The sequence below is a fragment of the Gambusia affinis genome, linkage group LG02 (assembly GCF_019740435.1).
Source record: "Gambusia affinis linkage group LG02, SWU_Gaff_1.0, whole genome shotgun sequence".
Taxonomy (NCBI): Eukaryota; Metazoa; Chordata; class Actinopteri; order Cyprinodontiformes; family Poeciliidae; genus Gambusia; species Gambusia affinis.
Genome location: NC_057869.1, coordinates 26,574,725 through 26,595,550, shown reverse-complemented (window position 1 = coordinate 26,595,550; position 20,826 = coordinate 26,574,725). Strand labels below are relative to the sequence as shown.

Here is a 20,826-nt window from a genome sequence, read left to right as displayed (position 1 = left end):
AATTTTTACTGGCATTGCACATCTGTTTTTTTTGTGTTTTTTTTATACTTTTTGTTTTTTTATGTGAACCTACATAACTTGAATGGTACCGATGGTACATAAATATTTATCTTCTATTCCATTTACAGTCCCCGTCACCATTAACGCATCTTTACTAGGAGAGGCAATAATAGTCATAAATTTAATTCATGTGGTTACAGTGGTGTAATCTCACACTGAACAAGTTTTAAAAACCCAACCTTTAGAATATTTAGGGTAAAAGTTCAACCTGCTTATCATAATCAGTGGCATTTAATACTTTTATTTTTATAAACAAGACACTACATAGTCCTTTAACGCCCTACAATTATCCAGTGTCAATTTGACCACATCTTATTGATCACTATTCTGCTGAAAGACTCAATTTTAGTTCAGTCTGCTACCATGCATGGAAAGGTAACACACCCACAGCATTACAGGTCCTCCACCATACTCCACATTGGGCAGACCTCTATTTGTATAATGTATTCTTATGCTTAAAAAGAAATTGTTAGAGAAAAAGAGAAGTAGACATCAATATAGGTCAGAAATAAGCCAATGAGTGAATCTTTATTCATATTCATTGATAAATGCAATCAAAATGGGGCCAATTTTGGCGATTAGAGGGGAAAGGTCTAGTTCTGCCTCTTTGTTAGGTACAATATTTGCTTCAACAGGCAGATAGATGGGAAGAGGAAAAAAAGACACTTACAGTTAAATGAATGCAAGTCAAATTTCAGTAACTTTAATATTTGCAACAAGGTCTGATTTCAAAGGCTTCTCCTCGCTTTGCTGTTTATCCAACATGCTCCTAAATAAAAACAGTTCCCACCACCGAAATATTAAATTACACTTGGTGGAAAGGGACGGGGCAGCTGAGGCACATGATGATGAGCGCTTGGAGAATTTCTGCCGCGAGTCTGATAACAATTTCACTGCTTCCTTCGCCCTCGTTACATAAACTGCTGATGAGAATTTCATAGAAGCCAAAGAAAGAGGCCTCATTGTAGAAGAACGCAAACTGGGTTTATTACGTCTGCTGCTCCACGACCGATCATCTGAATCATGACTTCATGGTCACACAAAACCCTCGTCCGTCCGCCGTCATACGACCCGGGCTGCTTGCTTCTGATACGGGCAGGAAAACTGGCAGGAAACAGAGAGTGGAATTGGGGCCCTTCACCAGCCAAATGCATTTAAATTCATGAAGAGGAAGGTCAGTTTTATCCACTCAGCAACACCACTGGTGTGCTTGCAATTTGAAAAAGGGAACAGCCTTGAATTTTTACAACCAACCTGTAGAAGCGGCTGCCTTTAGACAAAATATGCTCCAATCAGTAGAAAATTAAAAACAGCCAATTTTCCTGAGTCGTTTTTTTAAACCGTTTCCCATCACAAGAAAAATCTCTCCACAATTGTGTTTACCTCCATCAAACCTGAAGCAAATATCCATAAACTGGTATCGGCCAGAAAAAGTTTGATCAACGTATCTTAGGATACTGCAAATACTATCAGTTTAAAAATTTTTTAAAAAGGAATGTGGTACTGAGATACATAAATTGAAAACTTTTTTTAAGGATGCACGGACACCCTGAAGTAGAAATGGACCAAGAATGGCAAGTAACATGACAAGCTAGTTTTAAATGAGAGCAACAAAATCTGTTGCTCGTAGTGTCAGTAGGAAATCCTGCCAGGTATCCATGATTTTCACAATGTAGAAATGCAAACAGAAACACAGAACTGTGCAAACACAAAGGAATTCATTGTTAAATATAAAATATTTTCCAGTCTGGTAAATGTAATCAAACAAATCTGTGTTTTTCAAGCAGGTCCTCTGTGCAGCCTTTACCATGGTGTTCACAGTGAAAGAGCTGCTGTGTTGGTCTCTGCCTGGAAGCCCATATGACCTGTTCACAGGGACCTGAGCTTTCATATCGACAGCCACGTGGTTGAGAACGCAGCTATAAAAATACACAATGTTTAAGACATTTCACAGAAACCCCTTCAAGTACTTCTTGGAATTTAATTGTTACGAATTGAATTATCAATGAGTCCTATCAAAATCGAAATGAATAACTATCCTCTTCTCTATTTAAAGATATCCAACACACAAATACACTTTTTGTCATTTGTTTGTTGGAGGTAAAATGTCCGCAAATAATACATAAAAATAGTATATGAAATTATTATTAATAGCGCTGTGTAATACTTACAATAATCCCAAAAGATTACAAAACATGACTGACATTATAATGCTTAACAACATGATGATAAAAACTGAGATAAAACTTGGTGAAACTTTGAATTTATCAAAGTTTAAATTAAAAAGGGAAGGAAATAAGATTTTATATGGCCCACAATGTATATATCTACTTCTTTACAGTATTAAAAATAAAACTGGAAAATCCAATTTCCAGTTTTCCACAACTCCTGAGCCATGTTATTTTAATATAAGGACTGTAACACAGTCCTATAGAAACCATACAGTAAAATATAAGACAAACATAAGCAGCTGATAAAAGTATTACAAAAATATAGAAATATAAGATTATGGCCATTTATTTATTTGTTTGCAAAGACTATGTCCCAAATCATTCAATGTATACAGAAAAGTTATTCAAATTTAAACCTGTTTATATATTGAAAATTAGAGTGTTTTTAATACCAAATTAGAATTCAATTTAATGCACTGAATTAGAATAATCTGATCTTGGACTTGTTGATTTGTGCATCACTAATTTATTTGAAATCTTGGATTGATTCAGAGATTTAGGTCTTAGCAGTGGACTACTAATTGAAGTTATTGCGGATTGTGCAACAATTACAAACAAAAACTGGCAGAAAAAGACATATTTTAAGAAGTTTTTGAAATCTAGACAGAGCTTGTTTTAGATGTACTATAGATAGAAAATATCAGTTTTAACTACCTTTGAACAAATTTATGAGACATTAAACTGAATGTGCGACGTTAACTCTGCTAATTTAGATGCTGCTTTTCCCACCATTTTGTTAATTCATTCACCTTTTTTTTTTTTTTTTTTTTTGGTCCCTGCAGGACACCGTCCCAGCAGCCAGCCTCCTAGCAACGGCGAAAGAAACGGAGAGGAGGAGGATGGAGGCTAAAAATAGAAGCAGGGAGTTTTGAGCAGCATCTCTGCGCTACATGAACACACTTCCTGATCCCGATAATCACCTCCTCACAAAAAAAACACCCGCACGCTCTCACTTCACACGTCGCTTCGGTTAACGCTGAAATATGTCAAAAAAGTTGCTCACTTCGTCGCTTTCTGTCTGATCCGCAGACAGGCGCAGAGTGGGAGACAAAAGGAAGAGAAAGCGCCACCGTTTAACTGCAGGGGCTGTGAATCATATTTATACACCAACTAAATCCCCTGGGTTTAAAGGAAAGGAGAGCTGAAGGTTGAGACTGCACACCCAAACACACACAAACACACACACACACACACACACACACACACACACACACACACACACACACACACACACACACACACACACAAGCGTGAATACTAAAAGTTTTTATGTTTGAAGGACGTCAGTCCGAGCGGCACCACTGCGGCGCATTTAGGGAAACGTGAGGTGGGAAAAACAGCGAACGACAACAAAACCGAGATGAACGTGGGAAACGAAACTGTGATAGACGGCGGGATGAGAGTGAACGAAGCTCAGGCCGGCGTGTCACTAGCGGCAGACGATAAAGAAGCAAAGACATCAGAGCAAGTGTGACATCAGAAATCACGTGACCGAAAAAAAAAACCTCTTTCCACACATGCTGCATGCGGCACTTATGAGGAGGGGCGTGGAGGGATGAGGAGAGGGATCTGCACAATTTCAGCATGACAATAAAGAACAAGAGGCATGAAATCGGTGCGACACAAACTTCCATCTGTGTTTGCGTCACAGATGTTTTGATGGGGAACGAATGGAGCCGGCGCTATTGGATATGATATTCATAACCCGCTGCGATCCTTTGCTGTCTTTGCCACTCGATTTAACAAAGTTTTGAACGTTTAAGGAGACATAACGCAGCACACTGTTTGGACTTGTTCTCACAGACGTTTCATACTGGTGGCAAAGAAAATGTTGGTGGAGTAATCAGGAAATGGTTTAATCACATTTTCTGCCCGGAAACATAATTCCGACTCGTTTGTTTTTAACCCCGTCAACAACTTTGCACTGATCGGCCGATACCGATTTACCGATACCTAAAACGTATTTAAAGATGAAAACAAATGTAGCTTCTGCGACAGAAATACGATGGAAACTCATCGTGTAGTAGTTCAGAACTTATGGAAAACACGCCTATTCACAGATATATTTTTTTTATAGAGCATACCTAAAATATTCAAAAGTTGCTACTCGACTAGCTATTGGCTGTCCTTTGCAAAGCATTGAGTACAGAAGCACTATTTGTTTTCCTTGCCACTGATTGGCTAAACTCCAAAGAGTGGGAAACAGGAAGAAGGTGGCTGTTGGCCTCTGGTAGCCGCTAAGCTGGTTTCCCTGCGCGTATTAATGTACAGTAAGGTAGATTTGATATTTCAGTGTTTTCAGAGGCCTTCTCAAGTATGTGCTGAATTTAACTTATCGTGGTTGGCTGTAGTCTCTAACCCTAAAGATTTCTCAAACGGTTTTAAAAAATGTTCTATTGTGAGTTCAGGTTTGATCATTCAAATATTTCAGATGGTGAACTACAGTTTCACAACTTAATTCAACGTTGCTGATATAAAATATTTGTATACTCCACCAGGAAGTTATGAGCCAGAAACTGGAATTGACTGATTCTCCAAAAGTCAAAGAGTCAAAACTAAAAGCTCCAACTGTCAGTAAACGCTTCCACCAGCAACAGTGCTTCTTTATTCTAATAAAAGGAAATTTTTCTGTCCTTTCCTTAGGTGATGGTGAATCTTATTTAGCCTCCATGCCTTCGTTTTGTGCTTGATTCAAAACTACAAGCTTTATCAAAGAACCTGCAGCACATTTTTCTATTTTTTTTTTCTGTTACAGTCCTTGGAAAGGAAACAAAAATAATATTATGACTCGAATAAAAATGTAAATCAATGGATCAGCACACAAAGTGAATCAGAAATCTGTTTTGGCCAAGAAAATCCTGATTCCTGCATCTCAAAAATACTACAACCTCTCATAGGTTTGTAGCAGCAACTTTCTTGTAGTTTCTGTCTGCCACTCTCCTAATGCTTTTTTGTAATTAGCTTTTTATTTATAGGTGTGGATTATTAAAAAAAAAAAATTATATATAAATGACCATATTGGACAAATTAAAGTTACTTAGAAAGAGTTGGTTTGTGCTGTCAGAGTAGAGGTCAAAAGGTCAGTATGAAGCGTTTAAAGGTAGCCCCCGGAGATACATGGCTAATCCTGGTTTAGCTGAGATAAAGGACTAGAGAGTGATTAAGCTAATTTAGGGTTTAACACCAGCTAATCGCATGACGGGCAACTACAGCACAGTTTAACTGCAGAAAGAGACGATCAGTACTTCCTTTGCAGTAATATAAGCTTTGTGTTTGAGTAGTTTGAACTAAAACATCTGAAAAATTACAATTAAAGACAAAAGACAAACAAGTGGATGAGCTTATGAAGCGCTTAATGCCTAATTATCTGTATCCTAATCTACACAAACATACCATCCCTCCATCATGTGTGTGTGGCGTCATGTACTGGTTGTGTACTGCTGGGACCAAAAGGGGCGGAGCTTCCCAGAGGAGCGTTAGCAGATCCGCTCAGAGTCAAGAGCAGATTAGAAAGACTTAGCCTGGAGCTTTGACTCTTGAACTGAAGCTCCTCTGGCACCGCCGTCACCTCACGGTGTAATAACTTCGAGCCAAACACGTCACTTCCACAGCATCGGTACCATCATCATCATTCTTCTAAAATAATCCAAGATACTGCTTATTAAAGCTATAACAATGCTACGTATAACATTTTTAAGAGCTTATCTGAAAGAATATTTCCTCTTTTTTCCTCTCACAGTTTGGAATTTAGCCACCTGACTGTAAGCAGCAACATGTAGGGGAGGGACAGTGGTGTTGTTGAGCTTCCAGAGTTTCATCTGGCATCTCCAGTAGAGCGCCACCTAGCCACTTCGGGGGGAGGTCGACCATTGTTCTGTTACTTGCAGATTTTCTGTCCATGTTGGAGTGACCTAGATCCAAAGGATCTGCTTCGTAACTCTTCCCACGGTGATAGATGGCATCGTTTCTCATCTGTAGGTGGATTTGGTCAGATAGGGGCACAGAGTGTCACTTTTTGAGATGTCTTACCCCACTACATGTTGTCAGACAGGTTCTATTCAAGTGGTGTCTCGGGTACAAGTCTGGCCTTGGTCGGTCCAGAGTAAAACAGAGCTCAGCTTTCTGCAGATGATGTGATTAATTGCAGTTTATTTATGGTTTCACAAAAGGGGGGATTATGTTTTGAGAAAGATTTCCCCTTAAGTTTCTAAAAATCAATGCAAACTGATTTTTGTACCCCCGCCCCCAAACTCTGAACATGGAAATTGCTTTCAGTTTAAATTTTGTTTGTCGTAAAATTTGCAACATTTCTAGGGAAAATATTTCATGACAACATCCCTCCATTCGTGTAGGATAGGTCAAACTTAAGGGTCATGATGATCTCTTTAAAAAGATGTAAATAAATAAAACTGACAGGCAAGCATTCAACTTCTATGCAACTCAAATCCGGAACAAACTTGCAGAGAACTGCGAAACAGCTGAAACACTGATTTCCATTAAATCAAGACTAAAAGCTAACCTGTTTAGAGTTGCTTTTGAGCCATAATAAACGGAACATTCACCAACATTTTTGATAATGCATTGATAATTTTAATGATTGCACTTGACAAAATGTAATGTCTGCTATTGGTTTTCACAACTATCGACTACAGGATGTGTTAGATGTTTTTCTTTTCACGACGTAAAGCACTTTGAACTTCCATGTTGCTGAAATGTGCTATACAAATAAACTTGATTGATTGATTGATTACCAGTTTGACTATAACAGGCTCCTTCATCCAAAACACCACTGGAATCTCACAAGAGCAATAAGTCTGGTCGTGCTTCATCAAACTAAAGCTCAAAACTGCTCAGAGCCTGAAAGCGATGTTGTTCTGGCAACTCTGCAGATCGGAATGAGAGGAATTTGGACAAAAGTGGATCAAGTGGAAGAAGATTAAAACCTTAAGACAAGTTACAATGAGGAGGGCCGGAGGGAGCCGTCCAGACAGAAGCGGAGCTGCATGAACGGTGGTTCGGCCCGGATACTCTCTGCAAAGCCGTCAACAGAGTCCCAGACTGCAGAGGCCTCGTCACATGATGCCCCTCATGTGAGAATCTGCTGTTTTTCTGCTCAGCTGGGCTGACACTGCATGACGCCAGTGTTCAGAGGCTTCGCAATGCGTGGACGGTTATGAAACGAACGGGTCTCGAGACCCGAGTTTCCTAAGGAGAACGCCGAGACCCCGAACCTGCCAGGTCTCTTTCACTGAGAAACTGTGAGGCTGCCCGGCCATTAATCCCATTAAGATGGCCTGGCTCGACTCTCAGAGGCGCGCCGTCCGTTTTGATGGACTACAGAAGGCCAGGGGAATGGGATGGAAGCACAAAGTCAGAGTTTTTGTACAGTTTATCTGCCGCTAAACCTAAAGATGGACAAACGAAACGCAAAAAAAGTGATTTCATTTCACCAATTTCACCATTGGATTCAGTTTTCAGAGGCTGAAACTGGAATCTGGTCCTCCTGACTGGAGTAATTAAAGTACCATCCATTACAGAGGTGGTACCAAATTCACCACCAGAACAGAACCGTCTCCAAAACACTCGACAAATAGCTACCTGTGAAACCGAACCGCATCCAAAACGAAACATGAACGTTTCTCTGACTGAAGTCTGAGAGTTTTCGTAACTCGACACATTAAAAGAAAAGAAAAGAAGAAAAAAAACAAGCCAAAACTTACTTGAACGAACATATACTCCAGCTCCCGGTTCATCTTGTGAGCAGAGCCAACTTCTAACTCATCCTTTGCATCCGGTTAGTTTTCCTTCTGCTCCCGGCCACACGTGTGGAGGGTAAGAAAAAAAAAGAAAAAAGGACCGGACTCTAAGCTCTGGAGCGCTGAGCTCTGGAGCAGAAGCGTCCCATTGTGTCTGCAGACACAAGCAGCGGTTCATGGACGTTCCCTACGGTTCCTGCAACACATGACTGGCCGTCCCGTCTGCCTATCAACAAACATCCCGGCTTCCTTCGTCGATCACATGAGCCGGGAGCCAACAGCAGCGCTCACAGAGATGTGATGAACATGGCTGCAGAATCAAAACGTTACGAAATAAAAAAATAGAACAGAAGTCCAATTTAAGGATTAAATGTCTCTCTTCTTCTGAAGCTACTTCACAAACTTTTAGTGGAACAAAATTATGATTTTTATCAGTCTTATGATGCTGTTTTAAAGTGCACAGGTACATCTTGAAAGATTACAATATTGCAAAAGTTTCCGTTGTTCTCGTCGCTTATTTCAGAAAGTGACATTGAAATATTAAATTGATTAATTACACATAAAGCGTGAAATATTTCTAGTTTTATTTCTTGTAATTTTACAGTGTTGTAATTATGTTTACAATATTACGCAAGATTTAAAAAAAAAACGTGTAGTAGTCAAAGCAACCGGGTCATGCTGCATTGATGCAGTAATTCATGCAAAAGCAGCTCTAACTAATCTCATAAAGTTGTGAGATTAGTTAGATTAGTTATAAGATTAGTTAGAGGAGGGTTTGAACCTTGTCCAAATCCTCCTCTACTTTTACTGTCGCTGCAGTTCGGTCGACATTACATCCATCCATCGCTGCTTCAAACAGCAGAATCAGGGGTCTTATTCGCTCGCCGGACCTCTCGATGACCGTTTTATGTTCTGGTGCAGAGCAATAATGAAGCGGTTTTAGTATCACCGCTGTATATGGGTTTAAAGAAAAAAACAAAACAAAAACAAAACGGTCAAACATCCTGAGAGTCTGGCGCCATCCCAACAAGTGATGTAACAGCAGGTGTTTTCTCGTCTATCAGCTGATCCTGGTTTTTAGAAGAATAACCGAAGCACCTAGAGCTCATCCGGTATGTTTATTCCAGGGTTATTTCAATTAATGAAGTTCTGTAATTTAGCGTCTGAAAAACACAAAATAGGCAACTGAAAAACCATTTTTGCTTCCAGACTTTATACTCTACATCTCCCAAAAAATTCTGGTGACTGGCACAAGAAGACTTTCATACTTTTTTTTTTTTTTTAACAATTGCTAAGACTAATATTAAAGTTTATTATAACTTTAATTAGCCATCTAAGCCCTCCATGCTGAGTTACTGGACAAATGTTCTATATACCAATTAGGAGGTTTTACAGTCACAGCATCTTTTTCACAACCTTCCTCCAACGCTGAGTTTGTAAGAAAGCTAAACAATAATCTGCTGAAGCCATAGTCTTCTCATAGCTAAAGCTCATAAATCAATGCGGGGCTTTAGGAATCCATAAAAAAACAAAAAAAATGGCTTCCTCTTTGAGTCATCTTCTGAAGGGGAGGCTCTCAGGCACTTCCATGGAAACATCCTCCCTCTTTGGGCATCTCTACTTTTTATTTTCGAGCTCAGCTTCACTTACTCTCAGCGCCTGGTTCTATTTTTGATCCTGACTCGTTCTCCACAAGAAAAAAAAAACCCGAGTCGAGTTTAAAGACCTTCAGGTCCGACTCACCTTCACTTCGCACCAGCTAACAGATCAGACAGACCCTAAACCCTGGAGACTGGATCTGGGTCTAATGATGAGCATTTGTGGGTGCGAGCGTTTTCAAAGGGCTCTTTAATCCTCCTCAATGAGCTCCTACACAGGCCTGCCTCAGAAAGCACAAAGAGGAGAGTGTTTTCCACAGCTGAAAAGGTAAGTCACAGTTAGTGGCGCTGAAATCAGAGGCGGACTTGTTAATGGCAATGTGCTGTTTAAGGCAGAGGCTAAGTTTAGGCTTCCCACCAGCAGCATAAACAGAAAACCCCGAAACCCTTCCCTGCAATCAGAGTCAATCAGTCCAGACAGCAGACTCATTTAAATCCAGTCTCTGCTCAGGAGTAACTGGAGGAAGTCAAGTTATCTATAAATTGTAGAAATCACACATTGTGGACAGATTGGTGTGATGACCGAAGAATAAAAGTCAGGATGCACCGATGTGAAAATTTGAGCTGTAAGTATGCGTTAATAAGATCGTTGTCATGGTCTCTTACTGATATTTACAGACACTATATAAATATATTTCCCTAACCTATTGACCACATCGCATGACACTGCTTCTCTACTTCAGTTAAATACAAATAAATAAATAAATAAATAAATAAATAAATAAATAAATAAATAAATAAATAAATAAATAAATAAATAAATAAATGTCAATATTAGATTAACAGCCCCCACCCCCTAAAAAAACAAGTAGAAACCACCACTGGTTGTTAATATCGGCCCAGTTTCACCTATGAGGCCGATACCAACATGTTGGAAAATAACTCATGTTAATGCCGATATATTCTGCACAGCTATATATATATATAAAAAAACAAAACAAAACAAAAAAAAAAAAACTTTTTGCTGTAAAAATGACCATCAGGTGTATTTTCAATGCACTTTACAAGTTGCTTCGACCACGTGACGAAGTTGTGGCGACGTCACATAAGGCATACGGAAAACGTACCTCCGTGTTTTGGGGGGATTTTCCCCTCTTTATTTGAATGTTTTCAATCAATCGCAATGTGCTTGAATGTGTTCGGTACAGCTATAGGAGAAACGTGGAGAACCATGTGAAAATACGGCTGGGATTTCAGGAAAACCTGGCAACATAAACCGGAGAAGTGGTGTGAGTCTCAGATGGACAGACTTCACCGTCACAGAAGTTTACCGATTATATGACAGAAAAAGAAGCATGCAAACCAATCACAAAAGAAAAATTCAGGAAAACAAACAATCTGATCTCAACTTTGACATTTTTTTTAAATAATGTAAAATATTTCCAAAAGCTACTCGTCTTCCATATTATTGTATTTTAGGGAACTCCTGCAGTAGCAGAAATAAGTACTCTCTCATCACCACGTAGTTTTACTCCCGGAGCGCATTTCGAAAAATACAACACTTGATAAGGTCTGTCAGAAATCTCAGCAGCCGTTGTCATGATTTCTCTTCACCAAATAACCAATAACCAAGCTGGAAACACCAGCTGTCAAAGCTGAGAGAGAGAGAAAGACAGAGAGAGAGAGATAGAGAGAGAGAGAGAGAGAGAGAGAGAGAGAGAGAGAGAGAGAGGAGGGGAGGGGATGGGGTGACTCATCTCCCCCCTCCTTCACACAAACACACCACTTTCTTTATCTCTGCTACTAAATTTGCAATCCTCATCCTCATTCCCATCAGGAGCACATGACCTTGCTTGCTTGTATCTGAAACAGGCCTGGTCAGCATCAGCAGCAGTCTTACTGAGCATATGACTCTACCGAGGCCTCATCTGGTCTAAAGACTCCGGATGCTAAGGATGCTACACACACCATCCGGATGAATGCAGGGTTTGGCAACGCAGCATCTCGGCGGTACCCAGCTCCCTCCAAGGCTCACCTCACACCGCGACACAAAACACTGGCACTGCAGCGGTTGAGCGAATAGTCATTTTTTTTCCCCTAGTTAGTGATATATATGAATCTGTTAACAGCGGAGGGAAATAAGAGTGAAGGGCCTCCATGACGGCTGGCACCGCCTTTGCATCATTCCAGCTTCAGTTTGGAGCGGCCAGAAAATACCTAGAAGCTAATCAATGAGAACAACTAAGCTAAATGTCGAATACGAAGATTTGTTGGTGAATAAAAGGTGCCTTTTTTGTGTGTGGACTGACTCACTAACTAGCGTTTGTTTATTACCAGTGTCCCCTGTCAGCAACCTTCAAACACACACGCACACACACAAAAATGTCTTCTGAGGAGCGTTTTCATTCATTTTAAAAGGCACTCTATGTTTACAACGACGCTCAGTATTGTCAGCTCGTTTGCAGTGAAAATACCTGCAAACGAGAGGAGGCCCATTCAAACATTATTAACCCACAAGCTAACGCCGTTGTCTGCGGAACAGCAGATAGAAATATCCACTTGTTTTACCTTTGTGTACAGCTCCGACGCTGCCATGACGCTCGCTCGTCGCTAAGTCCTTCCTCCAATCTGGAATGAATCTCCGGCGGCGGCGGCTCTCCGCTCTGCACCGGGCGCAGCGTGTGTTTTCATGAAGCGGAGGCAGAAACCCTTGAGTTGCTGCCGGGAGGTCTCGGGGCGAGGGGGAAGAAAAGATGTTATATCGCCATGATAAGCAGCGCGTCCAGAGGCTGGTCGTGTTTCAGCGTCTCACTGTGCATTCTGGGAATGATGATGGGTGAAGTGATTCAGCCGAACGGAGGCAACTGCTGAGGAGTGAGAAAACAGCGTCTCCCCCTGGTCAAGATTTAGAAGTACACAAACAAAAAAAAAGGGGTTAAGTTTAGAATTGAGGTGCAAAGGTTTTAATTATGTTGAAGGGCAGGTTTAATGGTCGCATTAAATGTTTTTTTAAAGAGAGATGGGTTTCCAAACCTCAAAGAAGTCGCAGAACTTAAAATGTTCTGTTATTGTGATGCTCCACTGTTCTTAAAGCTCTGCTAAGAAGCTAATATTGGAGCCAGGCTCCATAGAACATTGCAGAATTGGAGTTTGAGACCACTCTTCTAGGCTCTGATTATTATTATTTTTTTTTTTTCAAAATTAAACGTAAAATTTACTTCATGCGGAAATAAAGTCTTTCTCAGCCCAACAGTGTCCCTGGTTCTGGTGGGGCTCTTTAAATAGTAAATCTTCCTCCAGATGGGTTTGCAGTTGTTTAAGGATGGTTTGTTGTTTTGTCCCTGCACCTCTACTACTTAAAGGGACAATATTATGAAAAAAAGTTTTCTTTTAGCTATACATCATGTTGTTATTTCCTCATCAAAACCATTTTCCTTGATTTTTTCATGCATGTTTGAGAAATTCTTTAATCTTTAATCTCCATGACAACCATTACGCTGTCAAAAACGCCTGGTTGGCCCTAGCCCCGCCTTCCACATGAAGCTCCTCCTCCCAGCTGCAGTTTCCAAGTTTTGGCAACCCCTCCCTCAAGTCTCTAAGGTGTTATATCATGAAGAAAATTTCATTTTCAATCAAGTCTATTTGTGCAGCACATTTCAGCAGCAAGGCAGTTCAAAGTGCTTCACATTATAAAAACACAAAAATAAAAAGTCATTTGTATTTTGTCAACAGTTGAATAAACATTACATTTTAATGACTGCCATGACCAAAATCATACACATCAGATATGTCGGTCAGTGTTTCAGTTACTGGTTCAAAAGCAGCTCTAAGCAGCTGGACTTTAGACTAGACTTAAAATAAAGGAACTCTGTTTCAGCTATTTTGCAATTTTCTGGAAGTTTGTTCCAGATTTGTGCTGCATAGAAGCTGAATGCTGCTTTTAAGAGATTTTTGATATATAACAACTCAACATAACAGTTACTTGATTAAGCTACAAAATGGCACTAATGGAAAACACACATATATTATTGGAAACAGCTGTCTGAAACCCAGCAATTTAGGAAATCCCTTTTTTTTTATCCCTCTTTGTGTCTGCTGGACACCCGTCATCAGACTTTCCCATGATAATGTGGGTCATCGAATAATATCTATTAATTTTTAATTTTTCTTTTAAAACAAAGCAAAATTTTTGAGAGAAAATAAATAGTGGCTTATCATTAGCTTTAGCTATTATAATTAAAAGTAAACAAGTCTGAAATATATCGCTAACTGATCAATGCATTTCACTTTTTGAACAGCACTGCTGAAACAACTTTTCTGCGACGCGTCCCTAAACTCTAGCTTGAAAAGAAAGACAATTTCAGACTCTTTGCTTTACCTGCATTTTACGAGAAAAAAAACAAGAAAATAATTGGTCGCATTTTTTAAGCCTTCAGCTTGCAAAAAAGAAACTTTCTTTCTTTTTTGCAAGCAAAAGACAAAAATACAGAACACAAAGAAACATTTGTGCAAAACTATTTTATTTACAAAAACAAAATGGCACATTGTGTCAGCGGGGCAGCCATATTATACATGCAGAGCTCACACAGATGTCACGCTAGCATCGCCGGTCGGTGGTCACGCTTCAAAAAGCAAAACAGGGCTGAGGACTTTTTGAAGATAAAACTGCAACCTATAGTTACTCCTCCTAACTTATTACATTATGTATTCCCAGTACACTTTTTATATATCATATATATATAGACAGACTGGTCAACCACATAGTTACAGGGTTTTATCTTTAATGTATCCCACACCTATTCACCTCCCCTTCTTTAAGCACGATGATTCACTCAAGACAACTGTAACCTCCAGCAGGAACACAGCTGCGCCCAATAAATACGGGCCAAACCCCAAAAAGTTCTTCCTTCAGTCTCGAAGCGAACACATCTCGCCCCGAATGAATCACCGAGCGCGTCTGTACACCGCATCGTCTGCCTCGACACCTGCCCGTTCTTAGAATGAAATCGAGTGGGGAAAGCGGTGAAGCTTGCGTTAAGATTCCCGTCCAAACACGTCCTCGAACAAGGAAGCAAAACGTCTAAACAAAGATTTCCCTCCGGGTCGGAGGGACTCGTCTCGCAAACGTACAGACGGAAAAATTCGCCGATTGGATGTAAAATGTTCTGAACGGGCTGATTTCGTCCCGTCTCCCTGTGCCAAACATGGACAAATATATACAGGCGTACAGCTACAGGCATAAATCATCTTCATCTGAGGAACCCTGAACTTTACGCTAAAGCATTCCAGATACGCGTGTTGCAGCTTCTGCGGCTCGCCCGTCCTAACTCAGTAGTCCTACCGTACAAAGGGGCACCACAGACCAATCAACACGCTCTCTCTGTATCTTACATGAAGTAGACTGAAAATATAAGAAGGGGCAAAGAAAAAGGTGAAGTGGGGAAAACAGAAGGGACTCGACCAGAAACGGCTGAAATGAAAAATGATAAGAAGCCATCAGCCGGCCACTTTGCTGACCGTTTGGTTCTGTTTGGGTTTGTCCAGGCTGGTGTGGAGTGGAAAGAGGGTCGGGGTGCATGAGTGGATAATGTTACAGCTCTGAGGCTCGGGTGGAGCAGGGTCATGGAGGGTGATGAGGTGGGCGGTCGTAAGGACGCATGTGGATCAGCCGGCCAGCTTGCTGGCCACCAGGGAGGGTTTCCTTTGGGGCAGGTCCTGGGGGGTGGGGATGTGGTCCCCTGTGATCTCCGTCTTCTCCGGCGCAGCTGTTGGCAGCTGTTTGTTCTTGATCTTCGCTTTAGCCATGTTGTAATCGCCAGAGTCAAAGTATTTTTGCTGCAGGGAAAGAAAATTCAAGAGTGGATAATACTTCATAGAAACAATGGCAAACATTTTAGAAGTACAGGAACTATGGGAGCAATAAATTAGAATGTGCTTTCTGCTCATTGTAAGATTATATGTACCTTTGGAAATTTAAGCACACTTTTCATTTCACACCTGAATTATAATTTCCAACGTTTACCCCAGAAAACTCACAAAACCCGTTGGTTAGGCACAACGGCAGTCATTCATCTAGCAGCTCATCATGTTTTTGTTTTTTTTCTTCTCCTCTCCAGGGGGTCTTTTGTGGACTCTAGTGTCCCTTATAAGTAAAGTAGGCTGACAAGAAAGGGGGAAGACATGCGGTAAATGTCGCCGGGTCCGGGAATCAAACCCACGACGGTACGCCACCACCACACGCCCCAGCCCATCATGTTTTTCAGTTGCAAAATGTTTAAAGTTGACAATAAATTTGAAAATATTGAATAATTATGCGTCATTGAAAGATTTTGAGATTAATACTTGAACACCAACTATGAAGCCTTAGAAAAATGCAAACATGTTTTAAGAGAAAGAGTTAGAAAGACTTAGAAAAAATAAGCAATGCTTAGCCTGGTGGGGTCATAGGTAAAGCCTGGTGGACCGCCAGGCTGAGGGAAATTCAGATTTTTAAATATTGTTCTGATGTAATATTCTAATTTTAAACATAATGTTTTCATCAACTGCAAGGGAAAAATTGTCAAGATTAACAGAGATAAAGCATGGAAAACACAAGTCTGTGTGCAAGAAACTCATATAATGTGTCTCACTTAGTGATAAAGTTCCTGGAATAAAACTTACATTTCAATAATGTTGTAATTTATTGAATAGCTCACTGTCTACCTGGAATTTTACATGACAAACCAAAGCAGGAGAAGAAGAAAAAATTTATAAATGATATTATCTATTTTTAATTTTTTTTTTTTTTACAAATAATCTTAAATGTTCAGCATGGATTTATATTGACACCCATAAATAAAACCCAGACCTAACTGCTGTCTTACTGGTAAACGGAGCCCGCGCAGGAGATATTATGAACGTTTTCCCTCCATCATCATGCTGATGGGAAGCTTTAAGTTTCACTGCTCATAGTTTGTCTTTCCTAACAAGCATTCTATTCAGCAGCAGCAAGCACTATAGTCAGATACATCCTTTTCAAATTCATTGTATAGCTTTGGTTAAAGTTTTACAAAAACCTGACGTCAAGGAACAACCACATAATTCTGAGCTGAAAAATCTCAAATTAAAAAAGGGAGAATTAAGAACCATCACCGACCTTTCAAAGTAATATCTAAAAAACAAAAACAAACAAAAATAAAACTGACTCACCCCCTTCTGCAAGCGTTTGCGAAGCAGGTCAGAACCTCCGGGTTTGTGCCCCAGGTTTGGGTACCTGGCCTTCAGCTTAGCTTCTTCTGCCTTCTCTGGACTGATCACCTGGTCTTGTGACTCCTGAAAACCAGCAGAAACACAAGCTAAATCTTTAATGTTATAAATGCTATTCAAGATGTTATGGCTCCTCGATGAGGAGATACGTCTTGTTTTTAATCAACTTTATGAAATATAGAGCATACCTGGTAAAGAGTGAAATAAGGAGGTCAAAGACAAAGAGACTCTTGTTTTTGTTTCAGTAGTATTCAGTTCTTAATAAATTAGTTACTTCCTGTTAGCAATATTTAGGGCACAAAGTCACAACTTTGGCCTAATTTATCTGAAGATGAATAGCATTTTTCTCTTTAACTGGCACGCATAAATAACGGCAACGGGACAGAATACAACATAAGCTTAGTAATATCAGTCCAGTTTTACGTATATCTGTATTTTTTAACATACCAGTTAAAAAAATACCAAGCAACCATTGTGATAAGTAACATTTACAAGTTTTAAATGTTTATTTCAGAGTGTAATCGCTATGTGTGCCTTGGAAATTAATTCAAGCAGATTATTCATTTTATGCCACAATGTTTTCTGTTTATTATTATTATTATTATTATTATTATTATTATTATTATTATTATTATTATTATTATTATTGTGAGAGTGTATTATTTTCTACAGTAGCTAACATGCCCTTTTGGCTAAAAGCACCACTTCAAAAGTCAATTAGTGACTTAATCAACAATTAATTATTAGACAACAATTGAAAGAAATATTTCATGTCAATACCTAAAACAACAGCAGAAATTTAGCCAGTTTTCATTATGACGATACAGTTCAGATTTGTGTCACAACTTTCACATTTTACTTTACACCCCCCAAAAATTCACATTTTTAATTTCCGTACCTTCAATTTTTGATTGATTTTGATGTATTTTCAAAGATATTTTTTGCTTTTTTCAAAACAATATCAACAAAACAAAAATGTTTATGTTTTTGCTCTGGGTGAAATCTCTGATTTTTTTCTATATCAAATCTGATTTTAATAGGTTTTTTCTTGCTTTGTTTTGTAAAAAAAAAAAAAAAAAAGAAATTACAAATAAGAAAATATTTTCAAAAAGTTGCACTTATTTCAATCATCTATCCTGTGATTTGAATGACGAAGTATTAGGGTTTGTCTACAAGAATTTTGGATAATTTCAACAATATAGTCATAATTTTAGAAAAATGAAGAAAAATGTTATGAGAGGAATGTCTTAAGATTAAGAGAAAATGTCGTTTTAATAAGAAAAAATGTATCTTTTGTTAATTTTTGTGATGGAGTTTTCATAAAATTACAACATTATTCTGATAATATTATGATTTTATTTTCGTATTACAACAACTGCTTTCTTGGAACATTATAACTTTATCTTTGTAAGAAAAATAATAGCAATAATCTTAGTCTGACCCTAATATTTTGTTATGGACGTGACCTGAATTCAACATTGATAGAACCTGTAAAACAGGCTTGTCAAACAAGATGCTGGGAGTTGGGCGAGCTGACATTATTCTGAATTACAGAAACCCAAGGAGCGCATTGGTGGGGTAAAAAAATAAAAATAAAAATAAAATAAAAATCACATTTTCCAAAAATTCAATCTTCAAAAATAGTAATTTCAATTATTAAAATTGATATATGGTCCAACCCTACAAGTGTTGAAATAAACTTTCACTTTATTGTGATACCTTGAAGACCAAAACAATAATAATAATAATAATAATAATAATAATAATAATAATAATAATAATAATAAAGCAAAATTATAGGTGCAGGAAGAACTCTGTCATTGTACAAGAGAGAAACAAACTTGACATTTTGGCTGAATAACAATTGATATAAAGTCCAAAGTTTCGTGGCAATGTCTAAACTAAAATCTTAAAATTGAATAAATAATGTTTTGCTTTTGGTGAACATTTCAAATGTTTTGGTTTAAAAAGAGATATTTAAAATGAAAACAGAGTTCTGGATTTTGCAATACTGATTAAGTTAATTTTCAGTCTACACACATTAGCTCTGTATCACTTGACTGATAGGTCATTTATGGCTTTTACAGTTTTCACAAGTCTTAAAATTTTTACTGACATATAACTTAGTAACAACAAATTAATTTAAGCAGTGATTCCTCTGCTAAAACAACGATTAATCCTGTGATTCTATTTGTTCAAAAACACGATGTAAACCGAATCAGATTAACCGAATTAACATCGATGTATCAGAAATTTCTAGCTCTTTCCTCGTGACAAATGAACCACCCACTAAACTGCTCGCGCGGAATGTAGAAACAGTTCTCGTCAAGGTTATGTTGAGCAGGTGTGTAACACCTGAACAGATAACTACGTTTTAGAAAACTGAACAGGAGAGAAATAGGTGCCAGGCTGGGTTTAAGCTAAGCTAACGTTAGTGGCTGGTTTGACTGTATGAGAATGTTCTGACGGCTAGCAGCTAACGCTAGCTTATGCTCTGACATTCGTGACAACCACACAGACGGGAACATTCATTTCCAGAGATCTGCTAAAGACGGAGCACTATGCAGTAATATAGCTGGAAGCGGGGTATTGTATATTAATCCCTGGAGGGTTAGCTGTTAGCTTTGAAGGAAGTGTCAACAATGACAAGCGCGGGTAGAAAGCAGCTAAACGTCAGAAGGCAGCTTTGGCTGTAAAAAAGTCAACGGCTAAATCTTTCTGCTAACACCGATCTATGCTTACCGTCTCCTCCACCGGTGTCTCTTCTGCGGTCTGGGTTTCGTCGTTGTCCTCCGACATGTCTAAATCAGCCTTCAGCTCGACCAAGGCACTGTCCACTCGGTTCACAAATGATCGTGAAATTAGCTGCACTGACTTTTTTTTTAACCCCCCTCTCTCTCCAACACCAACACAGGGCTGCTAAAAGGCTCGCTCCCGTACAAAATATTCTACGTCACATGCGGCGGAGACACCACGCGCGCTCCAGTTCCGCTCGGGTAGCTCATATGACGCGCGCGCCTCTCTCGGCTCAAGATTGACATTGCGTAATGTGAACCCGATCAGCTGTTAGGGCCATGTGCTGTCACTAAATCCCGACGCTAATCCTCGGACACGGAGGATGCGGTACTGATTAACCAGTGCAGCTTGTTTTCTTCGCTTTTTAAAAGGAATATTGTGCATGTGTGGTGTGAATTATATTTCCTTATGGTCACCATGAGTCATCCTCCCACGATATCATTACATTCGCACTCGGAAGACATTACCACTGCAAATCGACCGGACCTTAATTGCAGTGCACTCTCTGAACTCTAGCATGCTTCGCTATGCAGAGGAGTAGATGGACAACTGAACATTAGCAAAATGTCCAGAACCTGTGGCTCAAATAATCATTGTTTCCACAGACACATGGCATAAGGTATCGCGCGGGTCTCTACCATATGGAAATCCATAAGTGCCACACTTTAATAAACGAATTAAGGATAAAATGGCTGCTGGAATGCAATTTCAAATAGAAACAATTCAATATATGTCGCTATTACAAATATTTTTGTTAAAATGGTACATTTTAGAGTTTAGCAGTTATTTAATGGTCATGCTCTACACAGCATGCTAAAGAATTTCTATATTTGTATTCCTCAATCAATTCAGCCAACATCAAAGAAGCATCACAGATTTTGAAAGTGTTTGGCAAACCTAATTTTCCCCTGTATTAATTCTTTACTGGAAGTTTAAAATCTGTTTTGTAGCTTCTTCATGATTTTAAAGTACAGAGTAAACACTTATTTATAGAAGTTGTAATTGGCAATTACTGGAATAAATAGGGATAGGCTCTACATGCATTTATAAAATGACTTAAAAAATCATTATCGTTAACCTCTAACCAGAAGCAATTGCTTTCCCCCCATAATGGAGGAAGCCCCTGTTGTTTTCCATCTA

The 20,826-nt window shown here is 39.1% G+C and overlaps 2 protein-coding genes across 10 annotated transcripts in view; both read right to left on the bottom strand.

Annotated features, from left to right (window-relative positions):
- The window catches only part of myo5aa (myosin VAa), a 63,425-nt gene extending 50,920 nt beyond the window's left edge, over positions 1–12,505 (bottom strand). For 4 of the 9 annotated variants that reach the window (XM_044096770.1, XM_044096795.1, XM_044096774.1 and 1 more), the window contains exon 1: positions 8,012–8,136. In XM_044096770.1, the coding sequence (XP_043952705.1) occupies positions 8,012–8,044 (33 nt within the window). In that variant the 5' untranslated portion in view covers positions 8,045–8,136. Of the gene's footprint in view, positions 1–8,011; positions 8,137–12,213 lie in introns of those variants that run through there. The other 5 variants (XM_044096785.1, XM_044096814.1, XM_044096806.1 and 2 more) reach the window with 3 other exon arrangements.
- A 1,642-nt stretch (positions 12,506–14,147) lies between these two features.
- arpp19a (cAMP-regulated phosphoprotein 19a) lies at positions 14,148–19,906 on the bottom strand. The gene is made up of 3 exons (XM_044096769.1): positions 19,633–19,906; positions 16,834–16,956; positions 14,148–15,480 (listed from the first exon to the last, which is right to left on the bottom strand). The coding sequence occupies exons 1-3, from the start codon at positions 19,687–19,689 to the stop codon at positions 15,310–15,312; spliced, it is 351 nt and encodes a 116-aa protein (XP_043952704.1). The 5' UTR covers positions 19,690–19,906; the 3' UTR covers positions 14,148–15,309.
- Positions 19,907–20,826: the final 920 nt, after the last annotated feature.